This window comes from Cucumis sativus, chromosome 6, assembly GCF_000004075.3.
Source record: "Cucumis sativus cultivar 9930 chromosome 6, Cucumber_9930_V3, whole genome shotgun sequence".
NCBI classification, from domain to species: domain Eukaryota; kingdom Viridiplantae; phylum Streptophyta; class Magnoliopsida; order Cucurbitales; family Cucurbitaceae; genus Cucumis; species Cucumis sativus.
Window position 1 is genome coordinate 6,812,491 of NC_026660.2, and position 20,467 is coordinate 6,832,957.

Genomic DNA, 20,467 nt, shown 5'->3' on the forward strand with positions numbered 1-20,467 from the left:
CAAAAATATAAAATAAACTATAAAAAAGTAATAGTGTAGATGTAATATAAATAGTTGATATTTTTACTTCAAATAATTTGAAATTTTTATTTATAAACTTAAATTAATATTAATATGAATTTTTTTATTATTTTTATAACTTTTTCCTTACATGTTAGTTGATGTTGACATTTTCATAAAATTGGAACTTTTATTGCTGAAATTTGAAAATAAAACAGAATAATAGTAAAATTGATAAAATATTTAAAAATTAAGTGTAATAGATTTTTGTCAAATATTTTTTAAATTGTAATTGTAAATAGTTGGTTTTTATTATTTTTTAAAAAAAGAATTCTATCTTTTTAGTAATTTGTCCATTTGGAGTGGGTAGTGTTTTAGGTTTTGCCATCCTGTCTTTGTCTTCTATATTCATAAAATTGAAAGCTATGGCACATAAATATTTTGACTTGTCCCATCAAATAAAAACATACATAAATAAATAAAATTTCATCCAAATCTTGATGTCCATATCCCATCTTTTCTTTTGGAACTTTATGATAATTGAATAAAACAAAATTCTTTTGGAACTTTTTCTTTTCTTGCGAGAAAAATGTTAAAAGAAAAATTCCCCTCTTACTTTTTTTTTTATAATAGTGTGTTGAATTAGAGTTTGATAATATACAGAAAGAATGTTACGGAAAGAGAAAAAAATTGGGAAACCTAAACAAATATAAAGTAGAGCTTGTGGGAATGCAAGATAGTTGATATATACATGTTATGGATATTGAAGTTTGAACTAATAGAAAAACTTAAAAGAGATAAAAGAAAAGTATGGACAAAATCAAGGCAAAACAAGTCGAATGTCATCAAATACACAACGAAATTGTATCTTTTACGATAAGACTCCTCTTCTTTAGCCTTCCCGTTAGTGTGAGACTCCCTTTTACAGAGAACTTGAGAGTAAAGTGGATGTCGAAGGACAATCCAAATGACAAGATAACAATTGTCACATAATTCTTATAAAATATTGTCAAAATTAAATCTTTAATGCTTTCTATATATATAAGAGAGCTAGTATAGGAGTCTTTTTCGTTCCTCTCTTCGATTAAATTCGAATGAGGTAAATTGGCTTGGACCAAGTGGTTGAAGCCAAAGGTGACCATTTGTGCAAAAAAAAAAAAAAAAAAACTCATTTTTTTTCTTCGTCCTCAAGTTATATGTAAACCTAACCATCTTCGTTAAACCCATTTTGGCTTCCTTTAATATTTGGCTTCAACTGTCCTTTCTATTTTTTCATTTTATTTGTTTATTCATTACAAAAAAATCTTTATAGAAAACAGAGTTATTGAACTTAAAAAGAAAATAAACTAAAAGTTTCTATGTTTTTCCTAAGGTCATTCACTACCATATCTTTTCTTGATCTTGAAAGAATGGAAGAGAATGAAGTCAGAAGAGGAACCAAAAAGAAGTAAAATGACAGAAGACTTTTTTCTCCTTGGGGTTCACAAAAAGCCACAAAAAAATTGTTTTCATTGTAAAATTTATATCTTTTGACTTATTCACTCATGGTTTTAAACCCAGCTGGCTCACACTCATTTGTCTTAGTTCATTGTTATTCTTTTGTCATTTTACCCGCTCTTACTAATCTAAAAATTTCCTTACCGAACAATTTACCGTTTACGAATAATAGTTTTATCACTGAACTAACTATAAAATTGAAGAAGTTCCAACTGTATAACTTTTAGATTGATTTGGCTAATTTTTCGGTACCTACTCCACCAAGATGATCGATATAATTACTCATCATTTTCTCCACTTAACTAAGTGGGTTTTGGATAATTTCACTATCATCTTTTTTTTTTTTTTTCTTTAAGTTGTTTCTTAAAGATTAACGTGACATTTACTTCCCAAAAATGAAAATTAATTAACTTGTAAAATTATTATTATTATTCAAATTTCAAAACTTTACTAAAAATTAGTGGTCTAACAAATTTAGAGATAAAAGTAGTAGGTGTTATAACCTTAATTTTTTTAAATTAATAATAAAAAATCAAATAAGTATATTATTAAAACATTAAGGATACCAAACAAATCTCAAATAATTATGAAATGAGGTTTTAAAATAACATTAATTAATTAAAAAATTGACACAATGTAATTAAATTCATAAGAAATGTGTATATAATAAGCTGATAATATCTTTATAAACAAAAAGATGTAATATGTTCAATAATAGCGACAATATCTTTTGCTAAGTCTTTTTCAATGTCAACCTTTCCCCTAAAAATGCCAAAAAAAACTCAAAACCTTTTTTCATATCTTTGCAGTACCCTTACGATATCCTATCTCTTTTGCTTTCTCCTTTAGTCCTTTTTAACACAAATACTAAAATTTCTCAAAACAAAGAAACATATGTTAACTATGGAGTGTAAACCACAACAAAGAGACCACAATTCTTCGTTTCCAAATCTACCATTATTTTCAATCCCACACCTATCGCCAATGGACTCACCACAACATTCTGGGATGCTAACTCCACCAATCTACACCGCCGTCTCGGTCCCGTTCTGGTGGGAAGAAGAGCCAGGCAAGCCTAGGTTTAGTACCGCCGTTTCCGTCTCTGCCTCTCCCAGCCTAGAGTTGCCTCCTAGGCTTTTGGTGCCAAGATCGGAGTGTAGTTCTTCCTTTAGATTTGATGAGAAGAGTTCTTTGTTTATGAAGAAAAGAGGATGGTTTGGTTCATGGAGAAAAAGGGGTTTGAATTTGAGAGGGAAAAGAGAGCAAATTGGAACTGGAGGGCTTGTGTTTCCATCTTTGGAATTGGAAGAGAGTCTTAGTTCAAAAGTGGAAGCTTCAAGGTTTAGAAGGAATGGGAGCTTTTCAAGCTTGATGAGTAGTACTCAAATTAAGCCTCATTTTTGGGTTAAGTATTTCCTCAATTAATTGTGTGTTTGATTAAGTCTTCCTATAGATTCATTTTGATTTTTCAAAAAAGGTTAATTAGTGTTCGATCTCACAAATTAGAAAAGAGTTAAAATTTAGTCCATATGATTTTAAAAGTTAAAATTTACAATTCGTTTGATAAAAACCTATCTCGTAATTAAATAAGTTTTTAGAGTTTCATAAAATTATCCATACATATCAATTGTTTATAGTGGCTAAATTCTAATTATAAATTATATAAAAAAATCTAAACTTTTCTTTTTCTTATGATAGGTGGCTTAACTACTTTATATATGTTAACTTTTTGGTGTTGCAGGAAAGTGTATGTGAAGGTTTGAAGCATATAGTTCCATCATGGAGAAGCAGAAGGATGAAAAGAGAGACTTAGTTTGATTTTGTGTTGTTAGATGTAATTTTCGACCCATTGCAATAATGGAAGTTCCAAAGTCTGTTGATATCTATGTGCTGCTATTTGTTGTGCACATTCATATATAATGCTAGTTTAATTAGCAAGTTGTGTTTTAATTTCTCGATGTGTTTTCAAGACTGTTTCCATAACATATATAAATGGTGTAAACTTTGCTCTTAGCCTTATCTATAACATATGGGCTCTTTCTCTCTCTCTTCCTCTTTTGCTCTCTGATTTAGCTTCATATTTTCCCTATTATTTATTAGTTTTTTACTGCAAGAACAATAGGATCGAAGAATTTGACCCACGTACCACGATAGTTGAACTAAACTCTTGTACTTGACCGTATTATTTATTAGTTGGTTTATGAACCATGCATTGTCTAATTGGTTGTGAGGCGAAGTATTAATTTTAATAGATATCATGGAGAAATGAAAGATTTTAACCACACGTTAAATCTCTCAATCGTTAAAATTTAATTAAGTTATACTTGTTATGACATTTTAGTACGTATTGAAATTGTATATAATTGTCTTTCTAGTGTCAAATGATTTTAGTTATAAGTTTTCCAATATATATATAACAACCTAAACTAAATTATCTTTCCTTTATGACTTTAAATCTTGTTGTATTGTATTCTCAAGGCATGGTATTAAAAATTGAAAGCAAGATTGAAGAACCTAGCTAATGCTCATGTTCGTGTTAATAATACTTGTAGCGACTCAAAATTATATGGTCATAAATTTGTTAATTGTCCTACGATGAAGTACACATCTTTGTCACGAGCTTGGAAATGTTTTGTCTACTCAACCACCCCACCCTCAGCCGTGTAGATTCACCATCTTGAGTTTTGGATATGCTTTTCCTCATGAACCAACTAACGAAATGATTCTTGATTGCAAGTGAGTGTTTAAATCAAAGAAACTCTTATGAAACTATATATCTCCATACAAACATGGCTTGGTTACAAAGAGTTTTTCATCAATCACTTGATCTTGATTATCATAACAACTGTTTCTGTCCTCTCTTAACCTTCGTCCCCTGGTCTATTGGGCTTGATTATGTTTTCTTTTCCCTTTCTCATGTAAAATGGTTCAAGCCATTTAATCACGGTTTCTTGATCTTGGCTCGCCCATGAGTGCATTTATTCAAATTTTGGAATTCAAAGGGGAGGCACATGCCCCTAGTCTCTACATAGATTCGTCGGTGCATGAAAATACTTAATTCTGAAATATTTACTTTATGAAGTTGATAATATGTTGTGAGTTATGCTGGAAAATATGTTATGTATGTATATACGGATAATATATGAAAGCCAAAGGGTAAAGGTTTTTTCTTGCAATCTTCTTGCCTTCTCTTCTTCTACGTTTTTCTTATTTTTCTAGTTTGTTTAGTTGTATATAATATATATTAATTTGATCAACTCATTTAATCTACATGATACTTTATAATATTTAGTCACATTTTTATGAAAAAAGTTAGAGATAATTGGACAATTATTTAAAATGGCGTTAATGTATTTTAAACCATCTTTATCGAAAGAATTTATTTTTAAATGAATCCAAACAAATACTTTATTTAATTTTGTTAAAAAGAAAAGTGATTTTTGACCTCACTTGAATCCACTCTCTTACTTAATTTTAAAAAAAAAAGAAAACAATTAAAGAAAAGAAAAGACTTTATTTGTTAGTGGTTTTCCAAAACTAAAATCCTGCATTAAAAGCATGGAAATAAAGAGAGTGTGATAAAAGTGGACACAATCATCAATCATCGCATTACGCATTATAGCCTTTTATAGGTCACCTTTTTTTTTTTTAAATTCTACTTTCTCTAAATCTAATTTGGCTCCTTTTGACCTCCATCAAACACCCTTTCATATATGTGTGAAAATTATTGTAAATAGAAGAACTTCTAAAAATATTTATAAAATATAAAACAAAATTTTATATTTTATCCGGATATGAAAATATAGATTAATTAAGCTTTATTAAAAATAAAAAGTAACATTTTTGTAAATCGTTTAAACAAGGTAAAGTTTAAACAATGTAAATGTAATGAATTATTATGAACAATATGTTTGGGAGTGATTTCTACCCTTGTTAATATCACTTTAATTATTGACTCTTAAACATGTTTTAACTTAGTGATATGGAAATTACATTCAATAGTGTGTAAAATTAAACATTAAAATACGATAAAAATGGATTAACAATTTCAAAACCACTCTCAAATAGGAACTTTGGTATCTTATCAAATTTGAATGTGTTTGCATGCATATACCACTTGTTTTTCTTTTCTTTGTTTTAGTTTCTAACTTCTTGCAAATGTACATTTGAGCAATTGCCCAAATCTTATTGAATATGATTCAAAATGGTATTTTTATTAGTATATAAAACAAAGAAAAAAATCAGCAAATTAAATAAGCACATATATGTATATCTAATTTTCATCACAAAAATTTACAAACCAAAAGGCTCAAGTAAATTCTTAGATCTCTAGTAATGAAAAGAGATCCACCATGTACGAAACATTGTTTACTAGTTCATTCCATGAAACTTCATAATTATCATAGGAAAAGGATATCTAGGGTTTGAAATTAAATTTTTTTAGAAAAAGGACATTCTTACAATGATCCACCCCCAAGCATCTCACTCCAATTTTGATGATCACCTTCATTTGGGGCAGCAGATTGTTGGTTCAATTCTTGAAAAGGAAGCTGCAATAAGTTTCTTCCATCAACAGAATTGATTCCAAAACTTGGCTTAAACTCATCAACGTGATCACCCAAAGAAAACCCACTTGATGGATATTGGCTATTACTATTAATCCCCAAATTACCATTATTATTAATATGATTGGAATTTGGCATTAGATTAGGGATAAAAGAACTCAAACCCCTAAAACCAAATGCAAAATTATTATAATTGACATTTTCAACCTTAGGGAGGTGATCATGATCAGCAAGATTAAGATCTCTTAATCCAACTGGGATTTGAGTAGAAATTTGAGATGAAGAAGGGTAATTTGGTAATTTTTGGTTCTTGTTATTGTTACTGCAGAAATAATCAGATGAAGAAGAAGTACTTGTTGTTGTAATTGTTGTTGTTGATGATGACTTTGATCTGTTCTTTCTTGAAGCTCCTCCAATGGGGACATTTCTGAGGGACCCTCCTTCAGTCCAATACCTTCTACAAGATTTGCAAAAGTATCTTGGTTGATTGAGGCTGTAATTGTTGTAATAACAAAATTTGGTGTTGTTAGACTTGCATCTTGGGCAATCCAATTGCTCTTTTGGAGCCTTTGTTGTTGTTGCTTTGGCCACCTTCATCTCCAATTTGCATGGATAATTAGGGTTTTTCTCTGCCATATTTTGTAATAATTTAACACCGTACCACCCCCTAGCTAGCTAGCTTCGACAAAAATAAACAATTTTTAGACTTTGGTGATGGCATATGTATGTATATGTATATATATCAATAATAAAAATTGAAGGGAAAAAGAAAAAGATGTATAAAAGAGAGAGAGAGAGGGAAGAAATGTAGGAAAAGATTATTGCTTCGTCCTACCTAATATATGTTCAATGATAAGCAATCTCCATGAGGGAAAGAAAGAAGCTCAACAGATGAGTTGAGATCAGAAGGAGATCAAATATTGTTCTTTTTCTCCCTTCTTCTTTCTTTCAATTGAAACAAGAAAGAAAGAATATGCTCTTGGGGTTGATCAATGCTCTTGGGTTGGTTTTTATATGGGTGTGAGCTTTGCTTTAAAAATGGTGGGAAAGGGAAAGAAAGGGTGAAAAGTGTGCCCTAATTAAGCTAGCTTCTTTTGAATGCACATTCAATGGCATGTACTATGCTTTATATGTATATATATTATATATTTGGAATTAAACCATTTTTATATAATTTGGATCATGATAATATGTGTTGGGACGCGGACAATTCTAGTATAGGTTATTAATTTTAAGAAAATGGTTACAAAATAACAAAGAAGATAGACAATGAAGATTTTCAAATAGTTTTAACTGTATATAGCCAGAGACATGTGTTTTAGTATATAGTTCCATGAAATTTCGACTTTATTCCGTTCAAATTGGAGGCACATAACACAATTTACCATTTTTGTAAGGGTGTGAATTTGTGTTTAGTAATAATGCATCTAATTAATTAGTAATGTTTATATGCTTGATACCATGTTCATTTTATTGGTGGAATTATGAATGTGTCTATTGTGGTGGGTTTCTCACTTTTGACCTCATAATTAATTGGGTGAAGTCATTGATTGTTGCTCTTTTTTCATTGTTTGGTCACCTCTTCTCTCTTTTTTGCATGATGACCATTCACTCTCTTAGAAGCCTTTACTTTTTTGTATGGGTCATAGATTAGATATATAGGGAAGAGAGAAAAAGAGAGATTGATTTCATTGCATAACACATCATCTAGTTTTGTCAAATTGCTTACTTTTTTTCTTTAATTATATATGTATGTTATTTTTGTTATTTAATAAGTGATACATGTTGTAATGGAATAAAAATAATGGTTCATAAGAGAATAAACAAACATAAGTGTACTTGAAGGAGAAATGTTTGGTATTGGAATTTGTGTGGTGTGCATGCTAGCCATCAAAAGATAAATGAATTTGAGACTTTGTTTAAAGATTATAGATTTGAAGTCCAAATATAACATCAGAATTTGAATCCTATTTGAAGTTGAAAGCCTCAAGAAGTATCTATGTCCAAACCAATATTTAAATAGACATGTTTAGGTTGGTTAGTAGAAAAAAGAATAGAGTATTTAAACCTATATCTAAGTAGTCTCTTGTTTCATCGACTTCTTACTATTAGATATTGTTGTCTTTAGTTATATATCATTGACGATCTTCCTTTTCTCATAACCAATGTGAGACTTCACTAATCACACTCCAACAATCTTTCTCTCGGACAAATAATCACTAAAGTCTCCCATCAAATAGTCATATATCTATTTGTGTTTAGACAATCATTCTTAACCAAGTCAACTTCTCTATATCAAAACTTCATTTCCTTGTTTGATTAACGCAACAACGGATTACAAGAACACTATGTTATTGAGACACATTGAGAAAATATAATCAAGTATAAGAAGCATGACTCTCGTACTATTTGTTAAAGATAATGAGTCTCTCTAAGCATCGACCATAAGATACATCATTGTATTTATATTTAGAGTGTTGCTACTCGTACTTATTTTAATTTAATTTGGAGTAAGTTGTTTAAGTACACAGTAAAGGAAACTAGAAAAAAAGTAAAAAGTAACAATTATAGATGGACGAAGTAATGAAAGTAATGCATGATTTAATTAGAAATATAATATATTGTATGGTTTTTGAATATTATTACAAACAGCCAAATTAAGACCCACCCATAGTCTCAGTGTCAATCTTCTTATGGAAATGCTTAGTTCATGCACTCATTACTCAGCTCCCAAATTGATAGTCTTCCTTTCTCCTTTTTCTTCCCTAATTAATATATATACATATGATTTTAGAAACAGAATAATTATATAGCTTTCCATCAATGTGATGTGTGATTTTGTGAGTTTTTTTCTTTTTTTCCTAATTTTTCAAGTTGGTGCCAATACAATTATAGCACCTCCCCTCCCTTTAATTATTGAAAGTGTGGATTATATTAGTAATTCTTAAATTTTTATTACTTTTAAATTGGTGTTAAATATTAAAAAGCTTTTGGTAATGTGCTTAATTAAGTAGTTATGTTCTAAAAAAAAAAACACTGAATTGTAAATCTCTACTCTTCTTTTTGTTAAAATAATTCAACGTATTTGATTAATATTCATTTTATACTTATGAATTGAAAGTATAAATATGTCAATCTATAGACCAGTTCGTGAAAATTGTGTAGATTTTCTAAAGTTTTGAATTGTGTATGTATTTATCAATTTGGTTGTACACAATTACTAAGAAAACACTTTAATATAATTAAACAGTAAATAATAACAAAAAGGGGAAAAAACGATTGAAAAACCCTTATTTGCCATAAGGGCCATGAAAGTGGAATTCCAATTCAGCCCACGAGCTGGATTTGTTGTCCCACGAGAAAGCCCAAAACTAGGCCCGCACCCCAAAATGGGTTCTACTTATAGTTGTAGTTGGGTTGTAAGGAGTTCAGATTCAATCTCTTGTTTTTAGTTCGTTGAATTTAGGATTAGTTGGTATGAATTGTAAAATATTTACAAAATTAATAAAATACTAGAGTATATCATCACCATAGGCTACTAGTACATGTGATCTATCGAAGATAAACGGTGATGTTTTGATATATTTGTAAATATTTTGGTTCATTTTGTTACATTTGAAAACAATTCTAAAATATAGTCCAGATTTCATAAAAATATGGCTCAAAAGTCACCTTGTGTTTAGGTCATATTAGTATGAAGTTACCAAAATAAAACATTGTGCATGTGGTAAGAATATCACTCTTGCTTCATATGGTTTAGGTTTTCTACTCCCCCTCTCTCAATATTCTCTTGCTCTTGCTCTTGTTGTTTCCATTCAAAATAAACAAATAACAAAATAGTAAGAGTATAAGGTAAAGGTCGAAAACAAGGATGTATGCTAGCAAAAGTATAAGACAAAAATAGAGGTAAAATGTAATGATCGAAAACAATAATGTATGATAACAGTGAGAGCAAGAGTCAAGAACAAAGAGTTGTAACACATGTATGCACACTAGTTTCAATCATTTCTACTAAATCCACGATACCAACAAAATTTTAAGAAAAAACTCAAAGTTATTTTTTGGATCTAAAATTTAGATAAATCTTAGAAACCAATTTGAAAAAGAGATATAGGGATCGTTTGAAAATACCAACTAGAAGTTCGTGGAGTGGATTATTGTTGTCCACCATAGGTTTGGGACACTAAGAACAAATAATTTACCTATATAGTCACATCCGAAATAATATTACAACTTATTCACTATCATGAGTAATGACTTATAATAATCGAGACTATAAGGACAAATCGAAAGTCACTTTTGAAGATTTTGGAAATTAAACCAAGAAAAGAACTTATGAAGAGCAGTACATAAGAGTGCAGTATGCTAAAATAGTAGTATATATAAAACTAAAACTAACCCTTTTCTTCTAGCTCTCCTCTCCTCCTCTCTTTTACCTTGTGTGTGTTCTTCTCTATGGTATCATCAACTATACTCATTTCTCTTCTCCATTCAAATCTTCGCACTCCGCCATCTTCCATATCTCACTGCCCTGAACACTCCTCCTAATATGCAACCAGGTGATATTCCTCTATACCCTTCCATGCCCGCCATGGCTCCTCTTCCTGTTTCCATGCCTTTACCCGGTACTCTCCTGGTCTCCGAGCCCGGACATACCGTCACCGGGAAACGCCGACGAGAGGATGACCTGATCGTTTCCAATTCGGATGCCTCGGATATATCGGCTCCTAAAAGACAAGCGAAGGCCCACGACGTGCTTTTCAGAATCGTTGTGCCATCCAAGCAGATCGGGAAGGTTATTGGTAAAGTTGGTTGTCGAATTCAGAAGGTTCGTGAGGAGACTAAAGCTACGATTAAGATTGCGGATGCAGTCGCGGTATTGTTCTTGTTATTTTTTATTTTGTGCGCTTTGGGGGTTAGGGTTTTCGGTTTTGCTATGGAGGAAGTGCTAATAGAAAACTTAATGTACCGGCGTGGTTTTTTCTTTTTTCTTTTTTGTCCCTTGAATCTTTTGCTGGTTGGTGGATTTCTTGGTGACAATTGGAGGTTTTGTGCTTCAGCGGTATGAAGAACGTGTCATCATTATAAGTTCGAAGGACAATGAGAATTCGGTTACTGATGCAGAGAAAGCACTTCAGCAAATTGCAGCACTGATATTGAAGGTCATACATCGCTAACTGCTAGACATGCTTTAGAGATGTTATATTTATTTTCTTGTGTGATGTTGTCTCAATTTTTTCTTCTTTGTTTATATTGTGAAAAGGGGAATTTCAAAGAAAATCAAGTTATGCGTGGTTACTTTAGGAAGGTTAATCACTGGGGACATTGTCCAAAGATCTTCGTCCATGGTTTTTGGATTTCCTAGTACGGTAATGCATATTGTGCAGGAAAGCCAAAAAAAATTCCTACTCCCAAAATAAAAAGAAAGAGAAAGGAACCGATTAAGAAAGTGACAAGAATTTGAACCAAGAATTGAGGTTGTCATTTCAGTTTCGTGTTTACACGTATTCATAATCAAATTTCATTTATTGAGTGACATATCTGTTTAAGAGCTTTCAGCTATACCACAGTGATGTTGGAGGAGGTTCTTGTTAATAGTTCTCTTTAAGGAGTTAGGTTCGTTTGGCAATTGCTTTTCTTTCTTTTTGCTATTGCATGGAATTTGTGGCTCGAGAGAAATAGGATGTTCTTAGGGATACATAAAAGGATTAGAGGAGGTTTGGAGTGTGACAAATTTAAATGCCTTTCTTTGGGAATTTTTGTTTTAAAGAGTTATATGATGCATCATTTTTTGTTCTTATCAATTAGAGCAATCTTCTGTATTTTGCTTTATGTCCTGTTTTTTATCTCTTTTGTTTGGAAGTTTTTTTCAGTAGGCTGTTGCTTTCTACAGAAGTTGCGTTTTAATATATATTAAACGAAAACACATTCTTTATCTGCAATTGTTCATATGTATACATATAAAAAGTACGCCTTATTCACAATGGTTGAAAGCTTCTTCATGAATGTTTCTATGCTGTATTGACGTGTATAATTAAGTAGGGATGATGGAGGTAACTGGTGTTATTGACTCCAATAAGGCTAGCAACTATAGTCCTTTTCTTTGACTGCCTTAAAAACTTTATTCTTTTTCCGTATAAAGAAGTAAAATATCTAGATGAAAACAAAAAGAGAATACTTGAAGTTATTGATTTTCAAGGCAGGGTAAGTAACAGCACTTCCATCATGTGATTGGTTCTTTTTTATTTTTTTACGAGCAACAGTGTGCAATTGAGCTAGCTTACCCTTAAATCCCCTTGACGAAATATCCCTCTGTTGTCAAGAACTTATCGTTGTTTTAAGTTTTAACCTGCAAGTGTGAATTGGTATGTTTTTGCCTAAATTATCTGTCCATACTTGACCAATTAAATTAGTCCTCTTCTTGAGGTGCAAATCCTCGTGTGGTAAAATAGAATGATAGCTTCATATATTTATTTTAGATCATTTTTTTAAAATTTTGTATCTGCTACTTCTTTTATTTTTATTATACTTATCATGATTTTACAGGAAGATGGTTCGAGCATTGAGGAACTAAAAGTTGGAACAGGGCATGTGGCTGCTAATACTATAAGGCTCCTAATAGCAGGATCTCAAGCAGGTTCCTTGATTGGTGCCTCAGGTCAAAATATTGAGAAATTGAGGAATTCTTCTGGTGCATCAATTACGATCCTTGCCCCAAATCAATTACCTCTTTGTGCATCTGCTCATGAATCGGACCGGGTGGTGCAAGTGAGTTTTTCCACTCTGTCAGAACTTAGAACATATGTAGTGTATCATTCTTTTTAATGACAAACAAGTATTATAGTGTATCATTCTTTCTTCCTTCCTATTAAGTTCATCACTATTTGTTTGAATCATAACGATATGATCAACGTTACAGCTATGCTTGATGCTATTGCAAGTAATGAGGTGAAAAGGAGTTTTGGTTTTACTTTTCTAACTGTTTTCTAAATGTTTGCTGATAGAAAAGATTGACTTTCATGAGTAGAGTGCATCTAACTAGAATTGGGTGATTCTTGTTATGAATATTGGCCACCCAAATACATATCCCTACGTTTGGAATCTCATTGGCATGGAGTGGTAGGGATTGGATGGGGAAGGTTTTATCATCTCACCCTTTTAGGGAGGACACTTTTCTTTGGGATATTCACACCTAGTGAATTTTGTAATGCCCAGATTTATAGATCAATGAAATTCAGCTTATTGAAGTGTATGCATCATTGTTTCTAGCCATTTCTGAGCCTTCTTTGCTGTTTGTCTCTATTACTCCTCCCTAGTTTGATTTGTGACGAATGTTTTCATATAATGAGAAGGAAGTTGTTAATAGCTTTTGTAGTTGTACACCTAGATAATATTTCTTAAACAATTCATTCTACAAGTTCTTGTTCCATGGGGATATTTTGATTTCACTCTGTAATCTATTCCAGACTATAACTATTTATACATTTTAGTGTGCTATCGTTATGAGAAATTGGAGTTTCAGAGTGGTTTGTTTCTTTGAGAAGCAGTTTCGTTTTGGAACTTAAGGTTGGCATTAGAAGATAAGTTACACTGTTTCTTTCAAGAGTGGGATACTCCCTTGCTGCTCTCTTCGATTCTGCTTTCTCCAGCATTTTTTTAAAATTTCAAGTTCCTCAATCATTCTAAAATGTTCACTTCACATGATATTTATCAAATCATCTTTCGAACCTTATGCAAATGTTTTGAATTTATCATGCCCATTTTCACATGCTACGCTACTTTTTTCCATGTCTTGTTATCACATTGTGTCCCATCTAGTTTCATTTTTGGAGATGTCTTTGTCTTGTTATCACATTGTGTCCCATCTAGTTTCATTTTTGGAGATGTCTAAGATCATGTTATGAGAGCTGGCACTAATGATCGGTTATGTTTCTTTTGGAACTCAGATATCAGGGGATATTCTGGCAGTCTTGAAGGCTCTTGAGGAGATAGGCAATCAACTAAGGTCCTAAATTGAACCAAGACTGAGAGTTTATCTGATTCATGCATACTTCTGTAACTTTTACTTAAACTTTGTGTAGTACAAGATAATTGCAGCAGATGTTATCAAGATCAGTCAAATCTTGGCGTCCTATTTTTCTTTCTTTCTTTTTTTTAGTTATTTTTGGTTGAATTCAATTTCAGGGTAAATCCACCTCGGCAAGTCATTTCAGTTAGCCCAACGTATAATTATAATACAATGCATCCGCCACAGTCGTATATGGATCCAACCTCAGGTTATTCAGTGGTTTTCTGTATCAAATAAATCATTTATGATTCTGTCTTTTGTGTGTCTGTGAAGTTTTAATATTTTTTCTTCTAACCACATCATCTTTAGGAAAACCAATCTTGCAGTTAATTATGTAACCTTCGAGATGTTGATATCGGAGACATTGGTGGGTGGGTTGATTGGGATTGGTGGCTTCAACATATCAAGAATCAGAAATGAATCTGGGGCTACCATCAAGGTCAGAAACCAAGCAGTTCTATTTCATCATGAAAGATCTTGAAATTCTATTCCTAAATCAATATCATTACAAGTTACATTATTCTTTACAGGTTTGTGGTGGCAGAGGTGAACAAAATTACAGGCAAATACAATTTGGTGGAAGTGCTGAACAGGCATGAGCTTTTCTCTTATTTTAAGTATCATCAACTAGAATGTCTTCAGAATATCTAGAGAATGCCTTGATTTTCTCCAACACCTTTTCTCTCGCTTTTCTTTTCTGTGAAGGAGCTTCAATTTGTATTGTTTTGTGGATGTTTATCAGGTAGCGTTGGCAAAACAAAGGGTTGATGAATATATTTATTCTCAGGTGATCCGACAAGCTGGTGTTCAACAGACAGCGTAGGTTTTCTTTCATAACTACTCTCCCTCTCCCTCTCCCTCCCTCCCTCTCTCTCCCTCCCTCTCTCTCCCTCCTTCTCCCTCTCCTGTGCGAAAAAAATAAAAAGAGAGAATAAAAACTTTCCTGTGGTTAAGCCATTGTCCAAGTTCTGGGACCTTATCCCCAAAAAAAGAAAAAAAATCAGAAGTTTCATCAAAATCATACTACCATGGTGTTGGTAACACAAAATTCAAAACGTTAAGTTGTACTCGGTGATGCAATTTAGAGACAAGAATGACCTCCATTCGTGCTTGAAAAGAAAAATGATATACTGAATGGTAAGACTCCGTCAAGTTATAATATTTGAATATTTAGCTTTTGTCGGCTCAGGTAGGGATTTGGAATCATTTCATTTCATTCGGATTCACAATCTTTAGAAGTAGAAAATATCAAATATCTTAGAAGACTAATCACCTTTTTTCTCTCCCAAAACTTACTAATCAAATGTTTTGAAAAATCTATAAATACTAGAAGAAAGAATCCCAATCTGTATTCTGAAGAGAGAGCACATATAGTTATGGTACTTTGATTTCACATCTTGAGTAGATGTTAAATAACTCAATTTTAGAGGGTAGAATATCGAACTCTATACAAACTTGAGAACTTTGTTTCTTGTTTCAAGTTTGTTTCAATTGTTGTGGCTACTATTGTTTCATCTGCTTTATTCTATTCAACTCTTCTAACACATCCTATGAATGAACTTTGTTTTCTTTTTTACCCTCTGGGTTCATGAGTGAGTTCCCACCCATTCAACCATGAAAGTATCGTGCTATACACAAATTGAATGAGAAATTGTCTTATAAATGGTTAGGTTAAATTGCAATTTTAATCCTCATGCTTGTGCTTGATACCTATGATTTGGTTCAGTATGATTTTAGCTCATTACCACTATTAGTCCATATCCCAAAGAAAGTACATGTAAAACAAGTTGTTAACTAGTTAAAATCAAAAGACCTTGACTCAACAACAGGAGGGAATCCAATGAAATCCTAGAAAAAGACTTGCAAGGGAAGCCCTGGAGGGTAGGACTCCAAACACCAACATCCTTTCATCCAAACCTAAAGTCAAAAAACCCTTGACATCAAGGAGAGAAGAGAGGTCACCTCCGTCAGTTTCCGGTTTCCTATTGGACAAGGGTTGACGGAAAGCTGAATTCTTCAACCAAACCAAAAGGTCTCAACACCCAACAATTTTTTAATGAGGACAAATGATCTAATCAAACGCAGAAGAGGTGTCTATGCCCACCCAATTGGAAAATCTTACTTGGAATACGTTTTTGGGCTTGCTTTTTATTCTTTCATTTTATTTTTTTTCAAGGAAAGTCAGTTTCTTTAATTTTTTTAAAAAATGATAATATATAACCAAAATATTAAATGGTTCTTGTGGTAACAAAAAGAAAAAAAATCAGAGAGGGAGATCTGTGGTAGCTTGAGCTCTTATTTGATACAATATTGTTCAGTCTGCAGATGTGGTAAACCTCAAACAGAAAGAGAGTTGTTTTGATTGTAATGGCAAACATCTCCATGGGAAGCTCTGAAGGACAGCTCCTACAAACTTCAACCTGATGAATGCATGGATATTGATGATGAGTATTACTACACCTAATCAAGTGCTGCAGGATTTTGGAATAATGGCTTCCTTTTTCTTCTTCTTTATTTTAATTTTTTTCTTTTTCTTTTTTAAATGTGACATATTGTAATTGTGGCAAATAGTTGTCTGAATATTTTCTATATTAACTACTTAAAAGAGTTTCTATAGCTATTAAAGGCTACTAGGAAAAGTTTGGCTTCCAGCTCTGAGTCTTGAACTGAACTTTGATTTTTTCTCATTTGGTCGCTATTGATCGTATTGCTTTTTGTATGATCATTTAAAGTGCAAATGTAACTTTTTGTCCTTTTTTTCTTTTTGAATATGAAAATGCCAAGGTAAGTCGTTTCTCTATAGCCATATAAGTTGGTGAAGCCAAATTTATCTAACAATTTTTGTGAAGAGACAGTCCTAAGAGTTTGGGGAATAAATCATTTTATTGGTTTTTTCTTTGAAGTGAATGTAAAATTTCAGATCCTGTTTGAACTTTTTTTGTTACGATTCCAAATAACATTTTAAAGCAATTTCTGTTCAATCACAATATTCAATCTTTGAAACTTGAAAACTAGTCCTCGATGCTTTATACACCCTAAAATGACATTTATTATATCAACTAGGTCTTGTTTAGTTTTTGTGTTTTGAAAATTACTGTTTTTTTATTTTTTGTCCATATTTTAAAAAATGTTAATTGTAATTCATTAACAAAAGAAAAATAATGCTTTTATTTCGAGAGTTGAACTCAAGAGATTATTTCATTTACGAATATCATTTACAATTCTAAATTATATGGTCTGTTATATTTATGTTCGTCTTTAAAAAAAGATTAATTGTAATAAATTAACAAAAGGAAAATGATGCTTTCATTGAGAGTCGAACTCAAGACCTCCCGCTTACTAAACGGGTGCTCTAACCAACTGAGCTATGAAAGCTTTGATGTCCTACAACACTCCTTTACAAAATATATTACAAATACAAAGGCAAGATTTTTTAGAACAGAAAGTAAAGAATTTAGCTTTGGGGGCAATTGTTACATAAAATAAAAATAGATTTAGATTGTCCCAATACTTAGAAACATTATCTAGTTTTAGCATTGGAAATCAATGAGTGAACTTATAATCATTTTCATTTTTAGATTAAGAGTCAATATTTACATACACTTATTTAAACATTTAGAAAGTCAATCCAAACATGTCATAAGTTTATAAATATTCGGATTTAAATCCCTTATTCAAGTAGGAAACAAGCAAAAAAATGCAAATTTGTCATGTTGTCATATGTTATATGAACATCAAAATTTATTATTAGTATATATTAGTTTTCAAACTTGTCATCGACCATTGTTGTATTTAATTCAATAGCATTCTTAATAGAAAGACTTGCTGAAGTTTGTAGGGTGTAATTTCAATTTTTCCTTTTGTTATACTTTTTTTTAGGGAACTTTATCTTTCATTTTATCTCTATTTTTCATATTTATCAAGTTGTTTCGTTTCCTCTCTTTCTATAATTGTTAGGTTTATCAAGAAACTCATCTCATAACTCTACACCCTAAATAAAAATTCATCTCTACTTAGAAGCTCTTGGCTCATCAAAGTGGATTGGACGGATGGGTAAAAAAGGCTCACTCAATGGTTTGGTTTGCTAACTACTGAAGATGTTTATTATTGTTGTATGTGTAAATTCACCATTTTTGCATAGTTATTTGCATCAACTATTCTAATTATTCTTCTCAATGACTCAGCTCACCATTTTCATGTGGAAACCTCAAAGTGAATTTTATTATTTCAATATGAACCAAGCAGTTGCAAAGGAGAAGATAGTCTTTGAATAATTGAATTATTGTATTTATTGTAAGCACAAACTTTACCTTGTCTTCAAGTCTTCCTTTCTTCATCCTCACCAACATTTTCTCTCTCAAAATTCTCAAAATCCCAATTCCAAAGCTCCACAACAATCATCATCAATGGCGCCTTCACCTTCAACCCCTTTCACCAAACCCCATTTCCCCCATTCTCCACTTCCACCAACTTCTACCACTCGCCATTCCAACTCCTGCACACAGTTCATCTGTAAATCCCTCTTCTTCTGCATTTTTCTCCTCCTCCTCCCTCTCTTCCCTTCCGAAGCGCCAGAATTTGTCAATCAAACTTTTCTCACCAAATTTTGGGAGCTTTTTCATCTCATGTTCATAGGCATTGCTGTTTCATATGGTCTCTTCAGCAGAAGGAACGTCCAGGTGAGTGTAGATTCAGACGAACCTCGCTTCTCCAATTTTGAAAATCCACAGTCGTATTTGTCTAAGATGTTTCACGTCGCTTCGATTTTTGAAGATGTTGACGATTTTAGTGTTTCTGATGAGAGGAAATTGAGTGAAGTTTTGTACATTCAGCCGAATCTTGGATCTGTGAGTGGTTTAAATGCTATATCTCGTCAGCAGGAAAATTTTCATTATTCAATACCCAAAAAAAGGTATGAAAATTCTCTTGAATTTGCTGAGACTGATAATGTCGGTCATGCTTGTAAATCGAGATATACTCGTGGTGGATCTGTGGTAGTTGTTGCTGAAACAAATCGTAGTAATTCTGGGGAATGGTTAGAATCAGGAGCTATTGTAAATTATAAACCTTTAGGTTTGCCTGTTAGGAGTCTGAAATCGAGTCTTACTGAACCTGATGATGTTGAATTCGATTGTGGTGATGAATCTTGTTTGAGTTCAAAAAGTTCATCCAAGAACTCTGAGAGTAATTGTGAAAGAACAAGTGAATTTGGTGATAATTGTTGTGTAAATTTGGAGGAGAAGTTTGATGAAACTGTAATTGCATCAATGTCTCCATTTCAATTGCGTGAGAAATTTGAAAAGAATATGATGAGAGAAAGAAGAGTTAAGAATGCTGTTCTTCGCCCTTCTCATTTTAGACCTTCCTCCATTGATGAAACTCAATTTGAATCACTGAAAAAATCAACGTCTCTTCATTCCAATCTATCTCAGTCATCACAAACTAGTTCCCTCTCTTCTCCCCTTTCATCTAGGACAAGAAAGCACCGTAAAATGTCGTCCCTCGGTAACATATCTTACAAGTCGTCACATTCTCGACAATATAGTTTGAGTTCTCTGTCTGAAAACAGTCGAGGGAGCTCTGAAGACCCTTTGATTGATCCAGAAAATTCATCAGAATGCAATGAATCCGTCGTAAGTTCCCCACGTTTGGACAGGAATTTTGCAAATACTCCAAAAGCTTTATCCCGAGGAAAATCCGTAAGAACAGTTAGAGCAAGTACAAGTGCCATAGAAGAAATGAAAGCTCAAGAGATGTATAGAAATCAAGTTGAGCATGATGACAATGTAGAGAATAAGTTTGAAGGTGGGATGTCACCATATATGAGAGAAGATGAAACAGGACACGGATGGCCTGGGATTAATAACCTGAATGCTGCTTATTCTAACCGTTATTCGAAGACGACGGCGACCACAACATTCTCAGGGATTGAGGAGCAAAAGGAAGACACAGAGAGTCAGGTGACAGATGATGGTAAAGATAACTCTGAAAGGGAGGATGATAGTTTTTTTGAGAGTTCAGATGAAGAAGCTGCTTTGAGCATGACGGGAGATTCGGAATCAGGGGCTCACGAGGTGGACAAGAAGGCGGGGGAGTTCATAGCAAAGTTCAGGGAGCAAATACAGCTTCAGAGGATGGCTTCAGTAGATAAAAGGTTGAGAGGCGGATGGGGATCGTTCAGCAGCACAACCAGTAGCTATTTTAGTTGATTGGCTAAGCCTTTTAAGCCTTCAAATCTTTAAGATTTACTTCTAAGCCATTTATACATTTAATGCTTAAATATGTATTTTGGTCCCTAAGATATATTCATTTTTTTTCTCCTTTTTTTTAATGTATC

The 20,467-nt window shown here is 32.4% G+C and overlaps 4 protein-coding genes and 1 non-coding gene across 6 annotated transcripts; 3 read left to right on the forward strand and 2 right to left on the reverse strand.

Moving 5' to 3' along the window:
• Positions 1–2,288: 2,288 nt before the first annotated feature.
• LOC101220673 (uncharacterized protein At4g00950) lies at positions 2,289–3,543 on the forward strand. The gene is made up of 2 exons (XM_004140584.3): positions 2,289–2,901; positions 3,239–3,543. The coding sequence occupies exons 1-2, from the start codon at positions 2,392–2,394 to the stop codon at positions 3,308–3,310; spliced, it is 582 nt and encodes a 193-aa protein (XP_004140632.2). The 5' UTR covers positions 2,289–2,391; the 3' UTR covers positions 3,311–3,543.
• A 2,195-nt stretch (positions 3,544–5,738) lies between these two features.
• LOC101212788 (dof zinc finger protein DOF3.7) lies at positions 5,739–7,128 on the reverse strand. 2 transcript variants are annotated; one of them, XM_004140471.3, is made up of 2 exons: positions 6,898–7,128; positions 5,739–6,737 (listed from the first exon to the last, which is right to left on the reverse strand). In XM_004140471.3, the coding sequence occupies exon 2, from the start codon at positions 6,696–6,698 to the stop codon at positions 5,955–5,957; it is 744 nt and encodes a 247-aa protein (XP_004140519.1). In that variant the 5' UTR covers positions 6,699–6,737; positions 6,898–7,128; the 3' UTR covers positions 5,739–5,954. The 2 variants fall into 2 exon arrangements, with proteins under 2 accessions (XP_004140519.1, XP_011656836.1); XM_011658534.2 differs by having other exon boundaries at positions 5,739–6,741.
• A 3,317-nt stretch (positions 7,129–10,445) lies between these two features.
• LOC101212381 (RNA-binding KH domain-containing protein PEPPER) lies at positions 10,446–16,930 on the forward strand. The gene is made up of 9 exons (XM_011658535.2): positions 10,446–10,938; positions 11,123–11,224; positions 12,609–12,830; positions 14,009–14,067; positions 14,247–14,338; positions 14,457–14,569; positions 14,661–14,723; positions 14,873–14,949; positions 16,449–16,930. Exons 1-9 carry the CDS (start codon positions 10,612–10,614, stop codon positions 16,462–16,464), a joined length of 1,071 nt encoding a protein of 356 aa, XP_011656837.1. The 5' UTR covers positions 10,446–10,611; the 3' UTR covers positions 16,465–16,930.
• Positions 16,931–17,431: 501 nt separating this feature from the next.
• On the reverse strand, positions 17,432–17,505 carry TRNAT-AGU. Its single transcript has one exon. It is a non-coding gene; the product is annotated as a tRNA-Thr (tRNA).
• Positions 17,506–18,536: 1,031 nt separating this feature from the next.
• Positions 18,537–20,339, forward strand: LOC101220435. Its single transcript, XM_004140583.3, has one exon. The coding sequence runs from the start codon at positions 18,537–18,539 to the stop codon at positions 20,337–20,339; it is 1,803 nt and encodes a 600-aa protein (XP_004140631.1).
• The last annotated feature ends 128 nt before the right edge of the window (positions 20,340–20,467 follow it).

What these genes read in the sequence shown, in the direction of transcription:
- LOC101220673 (XM_004140584.3), top strand. Translation starts at nt 2,392, where the DNA reads ATGTTAACTATGGAGTGTAAACCACAACAAAGAGACCACAATTCTTCG. An exon ending in AAATTAAGCCTCATTTTTGG is followed by an intron (nt 2,902 to 3,238) that starts GTTAAGTATTTC and finishes TTGGTGTTGCAG; the next exon opens with GAAAGTGTATGTGAAGGTTT.
- LOC101220435 (XM_004140583.3), top strand. Translation starts at nt 18,537, where the DNA reads ATGGCGCCTTCACCTTCAACCCCTTTCACCAAACCCCATTTCCCCCAT.
- LOC101212381 (XM_011658535.2), top strand. Translation starts at nt 10,612, where the DNA reads ATGCAACCAGGTGATATTCCTCTATACCCTTCCATGCCCGCCATGGCT. An exon ending in TTGCAGCACTGATATTGAAG is followed by an intron (nt 11,225 to 12,608) that starts GTCATACATCGC and finishes ATGATTTTACAG; the next exon opens with GAAGATGGTTCGAGCATTGA. An exon ending in AATCTGGGGCTACCATCAAG is followed by an intron (nt 14,570 to 14,660) that starts GTCAGAAACCAA and finishes TATTCTTTACAG; the next exon opens with GTTTGTGGTGGCAGAGGTGA.
- LOC101212788 (XM_004140471.3), bottom strand. Translation starts at nt 6,698, where the DNA reads ATGGCAGAGAAAAACCCTAATTATCCATGCAAATTGGAGATGAAGGTG.